The sequence below is a fragment of the Somniosus microcephalus genome, chromosome 2 (genome assembly GCF_052327205.1).
Source record: "Somniosus microcephalus isolate GS21.2 chromosome 2, FLI_Smic_1.0, whole genome shotgun sequence".
Taxonomy (NCBI): Eukaryota; Metazoa; Chordata; class Chondrichthyes; order Squaliformes; family Somniosidae; genus Somniosus; species Somniosus microcephalus.
This window is the reverse complement of record NC_140988.1, coordinates 210,596,159-210,608,204: the sequence shown is the minus strand read 5'-3', so window position 1 is coordinate 210,608,204 and position 12,046 is coordinate 210,596,159. Positions and strand designations below refer to the sequence as shown.

Below are 12,046 nucleotides of genomic sequence, written 5' to 3'. Positions count from 1 at the left end.
TGAGGGCAACATTCCCTTTTATTTCTCAGTTAGTTATTTTTCTCCCCTTTCCTGGTGTCTCTGCAGCATGTAACAGCAATATCCAAGATAGCAGTTGGGTATGAATTACTTACATTCATCATTGATGTTCTCAAAAGACTACAAGTAGATGTGTGATACTTCAACTACTGGCTCTGAGAAATTGTGGAGCTCAACAATTGAAACATTGCAGGCACATAAGCATATTCTATCATCCTGTGGCACAGCATATTGGCGCTCCCGCACTCCATGCCACATAACACTCAGAACCCTATTTTATAAAGTGATCAATTCATACAAACATATACACAAATATTAAAACAACTGACATGTTTCTGAAGTGACTGCAAGTGCCCTTATGAGACTAATAAAGAAATGTTAAGTTATTTAATCCAGTGTAAAAATGCTACTGTAGTTCTTTAATATTCAATTATGAGGTGCATTCTCAATACCTGGGACAAGGTAGCAGTTCGATGTATTAATATCTTTGTTTTCTTGAATCCCGGGTCACTTTCTGCAAGGACATTCATGGTCTTCTTGCCAATAAATTCTAGTGCATCCAAGCCACCTGTGATCACAGTCTTACCCTACACAAAAACCACAGGAAACAATATACAGTATTTATAATTGTTCACCATTTAAAATTAATCCACGCTACATCTCCAAGTACACCATCACCTATTTCATACATGTCCATCAGACCACTGCCAAGTTATCAATTTGCTTACATTAGTGGACCATTTCCAGAACAACTCGGTAATATGGAAGCTCGGGCTAGGTAAAAGCTAGTATTGCCTGATGTATTGGAGTATCTTTCCCCCTTTTTCAGATGGGCTTTGTAAAATACCATGCAAAAGCATATTAATCCCTTTTAATAGGTTAAAAAAGCCAGACTAGAAGTTGTTGATAAAAAAAAATTGTGCATGAAAATCATAATGTGGGCTGTCCATGCCAATCAGCATGTCTCGTTTCACTTACTGTGTTTTGAACAACATTAGAAATTGTTGACAACATGCCACGAGATCCAGCAGTGGGGGAAGAGGGTGCAACATCTACAGGATGGGTTTCTTCTTGTGGATCTGTCCAGGAAATTAAAAGTATTTTACTAACAACACATCATATCACATCAGTTATTAAGGAACTTAAAGCCACACAATTCTATCAATTTTCTTAAACTATTTCCCCACAATAAATAGAAATCATCCTCTAATCCTTTTTGCTGCAGCTCGGTCTCCACCACCACCACCAGGAATAGGTTCAATCTGGACTGGTATTGTTGGACTGACTGGACTTGTCAACGTTTAATTTTATTTCCAAAAAAAAAAACCTTTCTTCCCTGACACACACCATTGGGCAGGAACCACCTAGATTGCACACTTACAAAAAAAAAAAAAAAAAGAAGTTTGATTATCCCGTTAAACCCTTAAGATAAATGTTCCCTTCTCTGGTGTGTAAACAGCAACTTGTATCAATATATCCTATCAATTTCAGAAACAATTGATGCCCAGGCTTGGTGGTTTTACAGCAGAGACAGAAGTGCTTGCAATTAATTTGAGGTAGTTCCCATATCTCCCAGTTGATATGGTTAAGTTGAGTATCACAAATATGAAATATCATAAACTGAATACAATTGGTAAAGCTGCAGAATTACTCCCTGTGCAGGGTAACCAAAAAGAGCAATGCAACCGCAGAACAAATTCTATTTCATCCAATTCACTTACTTTGATAAATACATTTTACAGATTAAGCAAGCTAGGTAATATTTTACACTGGAAAATTTATTGGCTTCCTCATTGCCTCAGTGAATTTGTCCAGTGAATTGTTCAGCCAGGAAAGTCCCATGTTCGATTCTCACTTTGTGCTGATAGGACTCCCAACGGAACAGCCTTCCAACATTCACTGCCCAGGTTCACATAAATGATGGACCCTTTGATGAAGTTACCAGTGTGAGAATCAGCGGGAATCGCGGGCTGAGCGGCTGTATAAAGGCTCCAGAGACCCAGGTAAGGCGTACCAATCTCCAGTCTCGGACCTCAGAGGGAAGGAGAGGTAAAAAGTAATCTAAGTGTGACGTCACCAGAAAGCGGGTAAGTGATTGGTTGGTGAGTATTTCTCTCTAAGCTTAAACTCTGTGGTTTAGAGTTTCTAAGGTGCGATATTCATCATCTAGAATCGGGGCAGAGGGTGTTTAAGAATAATATTAATAAATGTAATTAATGACATAGAATGGGGTATCAGGTGATGTGTTGCTGCTGCAATATGTGGGAGCTGGTGGACACCATTGATGCTCACAGTGACGACATTTGCAGTAAGTGTTGGCTGCTCGAGGAATTCCGGCTCCGTGTTGAAGAGCTGGAGTCCGAGCTTCAAACACTGAGACACATCAGGGAGGGGGAGAGTTACCTGGACTCTGTGTATCAGGAGGTAGTCACACCAATTAGATTAATTAATTCAGATGTAGTCCGTGGCCAGGGTTAGAATGGTGTGACTAGAAGTGAGGCAGGTACGGGGATCCAGGAAGTAGTGTTGGAGGAGCCGCAGCCCTTGCTCTTGTCCAACAGGTTTGAGGCTCTTGCTCCCTGTGAGGATGGGAACGGGGACTGCAGGGAGGATGAGCAACCTGGCCACAGCACCGTGGAGCGGGGGGCCATTCAAGTGGGGGGGGGGGGGGGGGGGGAGGATAAAAGAAATGTTGTAGTGGTAGGGGATAGTATTGTTAGGGGGATAGATAAGAGTTCTTTGCAGCCGAGAGCGAGAGTCCCGAAGGCTGTGTTGCCTGCCCGGTGCCAGGGTTAAGGACATCTCCTCTGGGCTGGAGAGAAACTTGGAGTGGGAGGGGGAGGATCCAGTTGTCGTGGTCCATGTTGGTACCAACGACATAGATAGGACAAGGAAGGAGGTTCTGCTGAGGGAGTTTGAGCAGTTAGGGGTCAAATTAAAAAGCAGAACCACAAGGGTAATAATCTCTGGATCACTACCGGAGCCACGTGCAAATTTGGCTAGGGTAAATAAAATGAGAGAGTTAAATGCGTGGCTCAAAGACTGGTGTGGGAGAAATGGGTTTTGCTTCCTGGGACACTGGCATCAGTACTGGGACAGGAGAGCGCTGTTCCGTTGGGATGGACTTCACTTGGCCAGTGCTGGGACTAGAGTCCTGGCGAATCGAATAACTAGGGCTGTAGATAGGGCTTTAAACTAATTAGTGGGGGGGAGGTTTTAAGAGAGCGAAAAATAAAAATGGCAGCGGAGAAGGCAATAGAGCAAGGTAGCAGTGGGGGGAATTAAAAACCAGAGCGTGTCAGGAAGGGACAGAATGTATAATGATAAAGGTAAAGTAGTAAAAGGGGTAAAAGCAGGAATAAATTGTCAGAAAACATATTTGAAAGTTCTTTATCTGAATGCACGCAGCATTCGTAACAAAATTGACGAGTTGACGGTACAAATAACTACACATGGGTATGATCTGGTGGCCATTACGGAAACATGGCTGCAAGATAATCATGACTGGGAACTAAACATACAAGGGTATTTGACAATTAGGAAAGACAGACAGAAAGGAATGGGAGGTGGGGTTGCTATGTTAATCAAAGAATAATAAGGGGAAAAAGTCACTAGTGGGCGTAGTCTATAGGCCTCCTAATAGTTGCAACTCTGTTGGTCGGAGTATAAATCAGGAAATAGTTGGGGCTTGTAATAAGGGAACAGCTATAATCATGGGGGATTTTAACTTTCATATTGCCTAATCAAATTGGGCATGGCAGCCTTGAGGAAGAGTTCATATAGTGTATTAGGGACGGGTTCCTTGAGCAGTATGTAACTGAACCAACCAGGGGGCAGGCAATATTAGATCTGGTCCTGTGTAATGAGACAGGATTAATAAAAAATGTCCTAGTAAAGGATCCCCTTGGAATGAGTGACCATAATATGGTTGAATTCCAAATTCAGTTTGAGGATGAGAGAGTTGGATCTCAAACCAGCGTACTGAGCTTAAATAAAGGAGGGTATGAGAGTAGAATTGACTAAAGTGGACTGGGAAAACAGATTAAAGTGTAAGACGGTACAAGAGCAGTGGTCTACATTCAAGGAGATATTTCACATCTTTCAAGATAAATATATTCCACTGAGGAAAAAGGGGAATAAAAGAAAAGACAGCCATCCGTGGCTCAGTAAAGTAATAAAGAATAGTATCCGACTGAAAACAAGGGCATATAAAGTAGCCAAATCTAGTGGGAGGATAGAAGATTGGGAAGCATTTAAAAGCCAGCAAACAATAACTAAAAGATTAATTAAGAAAGGGAAGATAGATTATGAAAGTAAACTAGCAAAAAATATTTTAAAAAATAGCAAGAGTTTCTACAGTTTTATAAAAAGAAAAAGGGTGGCTAAAGTGAACGTTGGTCCCTTAGAGGATGGGACCAGGAAACTAGTGGTGGGGAACATGGAGATGGCAAAGACGCTGAACAAATATTTTGTATCAGTCTTTACAGTAGAGGACACTAAAAATATCCCAACACTGGACAAACAGGGGGCAATGGGGGGGGGGAAAAGCCAAACACGATTAAAATCACTAAGGAGATGGTACTCAGTAAAATAATGGGACTTAAGGCGGATAAATCCCCCGGACCTGATGGCCTACATCCTAGGGTCTTGAGAGAAGTGGCGGTAGGGATTGTGGATGAATTGGTGATTATTTTCCAGAACTCCCTGGACTCAGGAAAGGTCCCGGCAGATTGGAAAACTGTTAATGTAAAACCCTTATTTAAGAAGGGAAGTAGACAAAAAGCTGGAAACTATAGACCAGTTAGCCTAACATCTGTGGTTGGCAAAATGTTGGAGTCCATTATTAAGGAAACAGTAACAGAGCATTTGGGTAAACATAATTTAATAGGACAGAGTCAGCATGGTTTTATGAAGGGGAAGTCATGTTTGACAAATTTGCTCGAATTCTTTGAGGATGTAACATACAGGGTGGATAAAGGGGAACCAGTGGATGTAGTGTATTTGGACTTCCAAAAGGCATTTGACAAGGTTCCACACAAAAGATTACTGATCAAGATAAGAAATCACGGGATTGGGGGTAATATACTGGCATGGGTGGAAGATTGGCTATCTAACAGAAATCAAAGAGTTGGGATAAATGGTTCATTCTCGGGCTGGCAATCAGTAACTAGTGGTGTTCCGCAGGGGTCCGTGCTGGGACCCCAACTCTTTACAATCTATATTAACGATTTGGAGGAAGGGACCGAGTGCAACATATCCAAGTTTGCCGACGATACAAAGATGGGAGGGAAAGCAGTGAGTGAGGAGGACATAAAAAAACCTGCAAAAGGACAGACAGGCTAAGTGAGTGGGCAGAGATTTGGCAGATGCAATATAATGTTGGAAAGTGTGAGGTTATGCACTTTGGGAGAAAAAAATCAAAGAGCAAGTTATTATCTAAATGGAGAGAAACTGCAAAGTGCTACAGTACAAAGGGATCTGGGGGTCCTGGTGCATGAAACACAAAAAGTTAGTATGCAGGTGCAGCAGGTGATCAGGAAGGCCAATGGAATCTTGGCTTTTATTGCGAGGGGGATGGAGTATAAAAACAGGGAAGTCTTGCTGCAGTTATACAGGGTATTGGTGAGGCCACACCTGGAATACTGCGTGCAGTTTTGGTTTCCATATTTAAGAAAAGATATACTTGCTCTCGAGGCAGTTCAGAGAAGGTTCACTCGGTTGATTCCGGAGAGGAGGGGGTTGACGTATGAGGAAAGGTTGAGTAGGTTGGGACTCTACTCATTGGAGTTCAGAAGAATGAGAGGCGATCTTATCGAAACATATAAGATTGTGAGGGGGCTTGATCGAGTGGATGCGGTGAGGATGTTTCCACTGATGGGTGAGACTAGAACTAGGGGGCATAATCTAAGAATAAGGGGCTGCCCTTTCAAAACTGAGATGAGGAGAAACTTCTTCACTCAGAGGGTAGTAAATCTATGGAATTTGCTACCCCAGAGCGCTGCGGAAGCTGTAACATTAAATAAATTTAAAATGTAGACAGTTTCCTAGCAGATAAGGAAATTAGGGGTTACGGGGAGAGGGCAGGGAAGTGGACGCGAGTCTAGATTCGGATCAGCCATGATCCTATTGAATGGCAGAGCAGGCCCGAGGGGCCGTATGGCCTACTCCTGTTCCTACTTCTTATGTTCTTATGTTATGTAAGGCACCTAATGCCATTTTAAGCATACACAAACAAGAAGTCAATGCCTTCAGGAGAGGAGCAGGGAGAAAACAGACAAGTAGTAGTAAAGTGAAACTTTTTTTTTTGAACTACCTGACGCTGAGGTAACTTCATCTGACTCAGACAGTTTCCTCTCCTCGGATGCTTGAGCACTACTGTGTATTTTGAGGGATGCCTCTGCCTTCTCCATTACAGTGCTCAGTCCATGACCTGCAATTGAGATTACAAGTGTTAATTTGTTCAAGATACAGATAATGCTTTAAAGCATATTTCAGAATACGAAAAAGGTGTACACTTTTCCATCAAAGGTTACTGGAAAAAACCTTTAAATTTCTTAAGAACATAAGAAATAGGAGGAGTAGGCCATACATCCTGTTGAGCCTGCCAAATCCGAGCCTCCCAATGTCTTGTGATCAATCTCACTGTATACAGAACCCTGGGTATGCCCCCAATTCTCACCACTCTGACACACTGCATTAACATGTCAACCTGTAAACCCCTGGACACCCCCTCTGGAAACTTCCATAGTCAACATTTTTAGTTCTCCTAGGCACTAGATTTTATTCATGGCACTTGTAGTGTATGTGCCTTTAAGAGCCCCATGTGTACTGTAATGCTGGTAATGGCCACTCGGGCTATATAAGCCTGTATATTGTGTTGTATCCGTTAGTTCCCCTCCAGACTTTGTTTAGTAAACACCTATGAAACCAACTCCTGTCTTCAGTGTCTCTATCAATACACAGACACAACAGCACTTACCAACAGTTGCTGTTGCTGTGGACAGCAGCGATTTTCCCCAAGTTCCCCAGGATCCCCAGGCTCTACTTTTATCTGAAGTTGAATCCTGTAGAATAGATGCACAAAAGAAAATGTTTATCTAATACAGCACCAGCTATTTTTGAGGTCCTTTAACAATGTCCAATCTGCACTGAAAGCAAAATGTAATTTCATAAAATGGTAATTACTAGTTATATTAGACAAAAAAATGGTTACACATATTCCTTGATTTTACAAACTTACTCTCTCTGGACAAAGCTTCATAACAGGAATTTGGACCCAGAGATCGCTGACAAATTCTGAACCCAAATTGCCAGTATTTGTCCCTGACGCAGAAGTGCCGAGGGGATGATCCTGCTCGGCCTCCTCCTAAGCTCCCCATCATCACAGATGCCAGTCTTCAGCCAATTCGCTTCAGTCCACGTGACATCCAAAGGCTATTATCCAAAGGCTATTGGCCTCAACAATATCCTGGCTGTACTGCTGAAGACCAGAACTAGCTGCATCTCTAGGCAAACTGCTCCAGTACAATACTGGAAGGACTCGTCAACAGTGCTATCAAGCAGCACTTACTCACCAATACCCTGCTCACCAATGCTCAGTTTAGGTTCTGCCAGGACCACTCGGCTCCAGACTGCATTACAGCCTTGGTACAACCCATGGACAAAAGAACTGAATTCTAGAGGCGAGGCGAGAGTGACTGCCCTCAACATCAAAGCAGCATTCGACCGAGTGTGGCACCAAGGAGCCCTAGTAAAACTTGTCAATGGGATCAAAGAGAAAGCTCGCCCTGTGCTGGAGTCATACCTGGCACAAAGAAAGATGGTTTCATCACAAGTCAGGGGTGTTATGGAATGCTCTTTACTTGCATGGATCGATGCAGCTGCAGCAACTCTCGACACCATCCATGACTGCTTGCCAGCGATGTTCATAGCCAGAGAATATTAAAAAAAATCAGTGGATGGAAAATTGTTGGCAGTGCACTTGAAGGAAAAAAATTTGCAGGGCAACAGGGAAAGGGCGAGGGAGTGGGACTAGCTGAAGTGCTTTTGCAGAGAGCTGGCACGGGCTTGACAGGCCGAATGGCCTTCTTCTGTGCTGTAACCATTCTATGATTCTAATTTCTAATATATGCAGCCAATAGGTGAGGCTACTTGCTGGTAGTGCAAACTTGGAAAAATTACCCCTTAAATATTGTGATTTGGACACTTAAAGCAACTCAAGGCATCAGTTTCATATTGACTTACTAAATGGCTCTGAACTCTGTAGCTTAAAATACTGTTAATATTGATATCATATGGCAATATGGTGCAGCGATAGCAATCACATGACTACCTTCTCATATATAAAAGGCAACTCATCAAATCTGACAGATCAGCCCCCTGCCCCACCAGTGTAATTTCAACATAAGGGGACTCAAAACTCGAGCATCCAGCAGCTTCACCTGGTTTTCACTGGGAAACATTTTTGCAATTTTCCAATCCGACTTTACACCTGCATGATTTGCTCACATACATTTGCATGTAAATGAGTAGTATTTTCTGCCATTACTCCTGCCCATTCAGACCAGGCATTGAAGTTAACCTGCATGTGGAAGGCAGCTTTAAAAGATTCTTACTAGTATTTTTTGGATGGATTTTTACTAGCTTTTTTGGGGTGGATTTTTTTACTTCATGTTTGGATCATAACAGAGAAAATGTTTCTGTTGTTAGACATGTAGTCAAATCATTGTTTCCAGCAATAGAAAAATTGACTATAAAGTATTTCCAAGAGTTCAACAAAACAGCAAGCTTTTTAAAGAGGGGATCTATAAAGGGGCTCCTACAATACTAATGTGACATAAATGAAGTATTTTTGTCTAGTTTTCATTTAGTTGCTATCAACTCATAGAAGTCACAGCTTAGGAGACGACCAATTGGCCCATCTGTGCTGGTGCTAGCTCTTCAACTCAGGCTACTTACTCTAATCCCATTTACTTGCAGTTTCCTTTTTATCATTTTATTATCTTCCTTTTCAAATATTTATCCAATTCTATTTCAATGACATTACAGTTTTGCTGCAGTCACTTGCGGGTAGTCCTATCAGTAAAATAGGATGTGCATTCACAAAAAGAAATCTGCATTCCACTTCCAACTCTAAGAGTTAAACACAATGCTGCTGTATCCTGAAGTGAAATGTAGAAAAACTATAGTTAATAACCTGGAGTGATGCCCAAGGACAGCCTTACTCTCATGCCAAATGATGTATGGCAATTGACCATGAGTGCTTGAAGTACACATTTCAACTGGCTGATAGCAAGACTATCAAGATCACAATTTTCCCACATGAGGAATACAGGTATTAGAGAAGCATGAAATTCAAATTACAAGGATGTAGGAGGAAAGCAGACAAGATTAGATTTTGATCCTCTCTTTATAAAATGGGATGAAAGTGACATCTACTATGATCCCATTTAAATATGAAAAGTGAAGCATCCTGGATTTAAATATGAAAAGCATGTTAGTTCTTGACTTTACAGCTACTGTAGGTGGCGTTTGGGGGAGGAGAGGAGCAAAGAGGCAAACAACATAAATGTGGCATACAGTATACCCAAAGATTTGGCACCTCTTCTGTATATCCTAATTCTAGTTAGGTCACCACAGGTGCATTACAGTGAAACTGGCTTATGTTAAAAATAGTAAACCATGACTCTGCTTTATTTACCACCAGTAGAGTACATACAACCCATCCTCCAGAGAACCAGGACTGAATGGTCCAGATAATGTCAGAACTAATACCAGTGAGGCTTTACCAATTATCCCAAATGGAAACAACTATTACAGTTTTAACCATTGCGTGTTCTAATTTGAGTGTGTAATCTGTAGACAGCAGTGGAATTCATTATTTTTGGAATAAGAAATTCAGCCAGTCAGCATTAGGGAACACAATTGGCTTCAGCACGTCTATGCCAGCGAAGAGGGGGAATAAAAAAGACAGGCTTCTCTATCCTGATCGCTATGCAGTAACCCTGCTATAAATGCAAAAATAAACACCGAGTAAAGGCATGATTAGACTGGATTGTGATTCTGCCAACATTCACTGTCGAAAAAAACCTTGAGCTTGTATGAACATGTCTCAGGATATCCCAAAGCACTTCAGATAAAATTACTTACTTTGAAGTGCAGCGATCGTCACTATGTGAGCAAAACATGGCAGCCATTTTGTATATTGCAAAAACAGCAATAAGATGCATGACCAGTTCATTTTGTTTTGGGAAGAATACTGGCCAGGACACAGAGAACTCCTTGCCTGTGCTTTGCTAGGATATCTTTAATATCAATCTGAACAGGGTGGCAGGTCCTTGGTTTAATGTCCCATCTAAAGGACGGCTCCTCCAACAATGCAGCATCCCCTCAGAACTGCACTCAAGTGTCAAACTGGTTATGTGTATGGGGTCTTAAAATCACATGAAGGATGACTGTTCCAACAAGATAATGGAAGTGTTGCCGAGCCCATAGAACTGCAACCCAATCTGCCTTTGAGAGAGGGGAAAGAAATAAACTGGATGACAAATATCTGCTTACTTGTGCATTGTTTAGTTACTAGAACTTCTCTCTGTAAAAGTATTAAGTATATTACAATAATTATATAGAACCCAAAGTACAATTCCCAGCATGCATGCAATTCTTTGTTGATTTGGAGCTTATATAAAAACTTTCATGTACTGGATCAAAATCAGGCAAGAGCCAAACAGACTTTTATAATGCATCATCAACCAATTATCCATATTGGGCCAGAAATTCCAGAACGGGGCTTGCAGCGCGTGCAAGCCCCGTATTTGCACTTACCCCGGCGCTCCTGCCGATCAGCTCCAGGGACGCCTGCACTTCCAGAAACTGAAGCAAGAATCCCGGGCAGCGTATGACGTCACGCCGCCCAGGAGCGCAGCCAGCGCGGACCCAGGAGCGTGCAGTGTAAGTGAGACACGCCCCTTGAGGTCTCAGTTTCACTGGACACGCCCCCAATGTTTCTGTCAAGCTGCTTTGCTTTTTTACATGCAAAGCAGCAGTTTAAATAGGTTTTTGGAAGTTTTTTGAAGATTTTGGTAACTTTTATAAACTTTTTAAAATGTTTACATTATTTTGAGTAATCTGAAGTAGTTTTAAAGAGAATTAAAGCAATTTAAAGACTTTTAAAAGCCCTAACAGAATTTTTTTAATTCCATTTATTTATTTAGCAATGTCGTCGTCATACGTGTCTTCACACTGTTCCCTTTGAGGAACTGTATGAAGTGGTGGAAGGATTTATGGCCGTGATTAACGCTCATTCCGTGACCGTAACCATCTTTGAACCAGCCATTAGGGCGGTTAGTCCTATGGCGGGAGGGTTTTACGGGCTCCCACAAGCTATACAAGGAGGGGGGGCCACCCACACCCACGGACGCAAATATCCCACTGGATGTCAACCCAGAATTTAGAGCCGGAGCTCCGACTCCACTTGCCGGGACTGTCTGGAGCGGGGTTCGAAACCCTACCCTGATCTGGCCCAGCGGCAGGGATCCTACCGCTATGACAAAGGCCCAATCCGATTAGCAACGTGAAATGGCAGCATAGGGCTCCAGTCACGGGGAGGGAAAAGGCACAGGAAACGTATGGGTGTCACCTTTTGTGCGGAGTGGGCCTTTTGCGTAGCAGTAAGCATCCCCGCCGCTGGGCCAGAAGGAGTAGGGTTTTGAACCCCACTCCAGACAGTCCCGGCAAGTGGAGTCGGAGCTCCAACTTTAAATTCTGGGTGGACATCCAGCGGGATACTTGCGTCCGTGGGTGTTGGTGGCCGCCCCCCCCCCCTCAGATGGGTTGTGGGAGCCCGTAAAACCCTCCCGCCATAGGACTAACCACCCTAATGGCTGGTTCAAAGATGGTTACGGTCACGGAATGAGCGTTAATCACGGCCATAAATCCTTCCACCACTTCATACAGTTCCCCAAAGGGAACAGTGTGAGGATACGTCCGATGATGACCTCTTGCGCAATGCACCTCCTTGGACCCTCAG

At 42.7% G+C, this 12,046-nt stretch overlaps 1 protein-coding gene across 3 annotated transcripts in view; it reads right to left on the bottom strand.

Moving 5' to 3' along the window:
• The window catches only part of fam114a1 (family with sequence similarity 114 member A1), a 60,606-nt gene that overhangs the window by 33,366 nt on the left and 15,194 nt on the right, over positions 1-12,046 (bottom strand). For all 3 annotated transcript variants that reach the window (XM_085968663.1, XM_085968647.1, XM_085968653.1), the window contains exons 3-6: positions 6,998-7,082; positions 6,332-6,448; positions 997-1,097; positions 471-605 (exon numbers count right to left, since the gene is read on the bottom strand). In XM_085968663.1, coding sequence (XP_085824789.1) covers positions 471-605; positions 997-1,097; positions 6,332-6,448; positions 6,998-7,082 — 438 coding nt within the window. The remainder of the gene's footprint in view (positions 1-470; positions 606-996; positions 1,098-6,331; positions 6,449-6,997; positions 7,083-12,046) is intronic.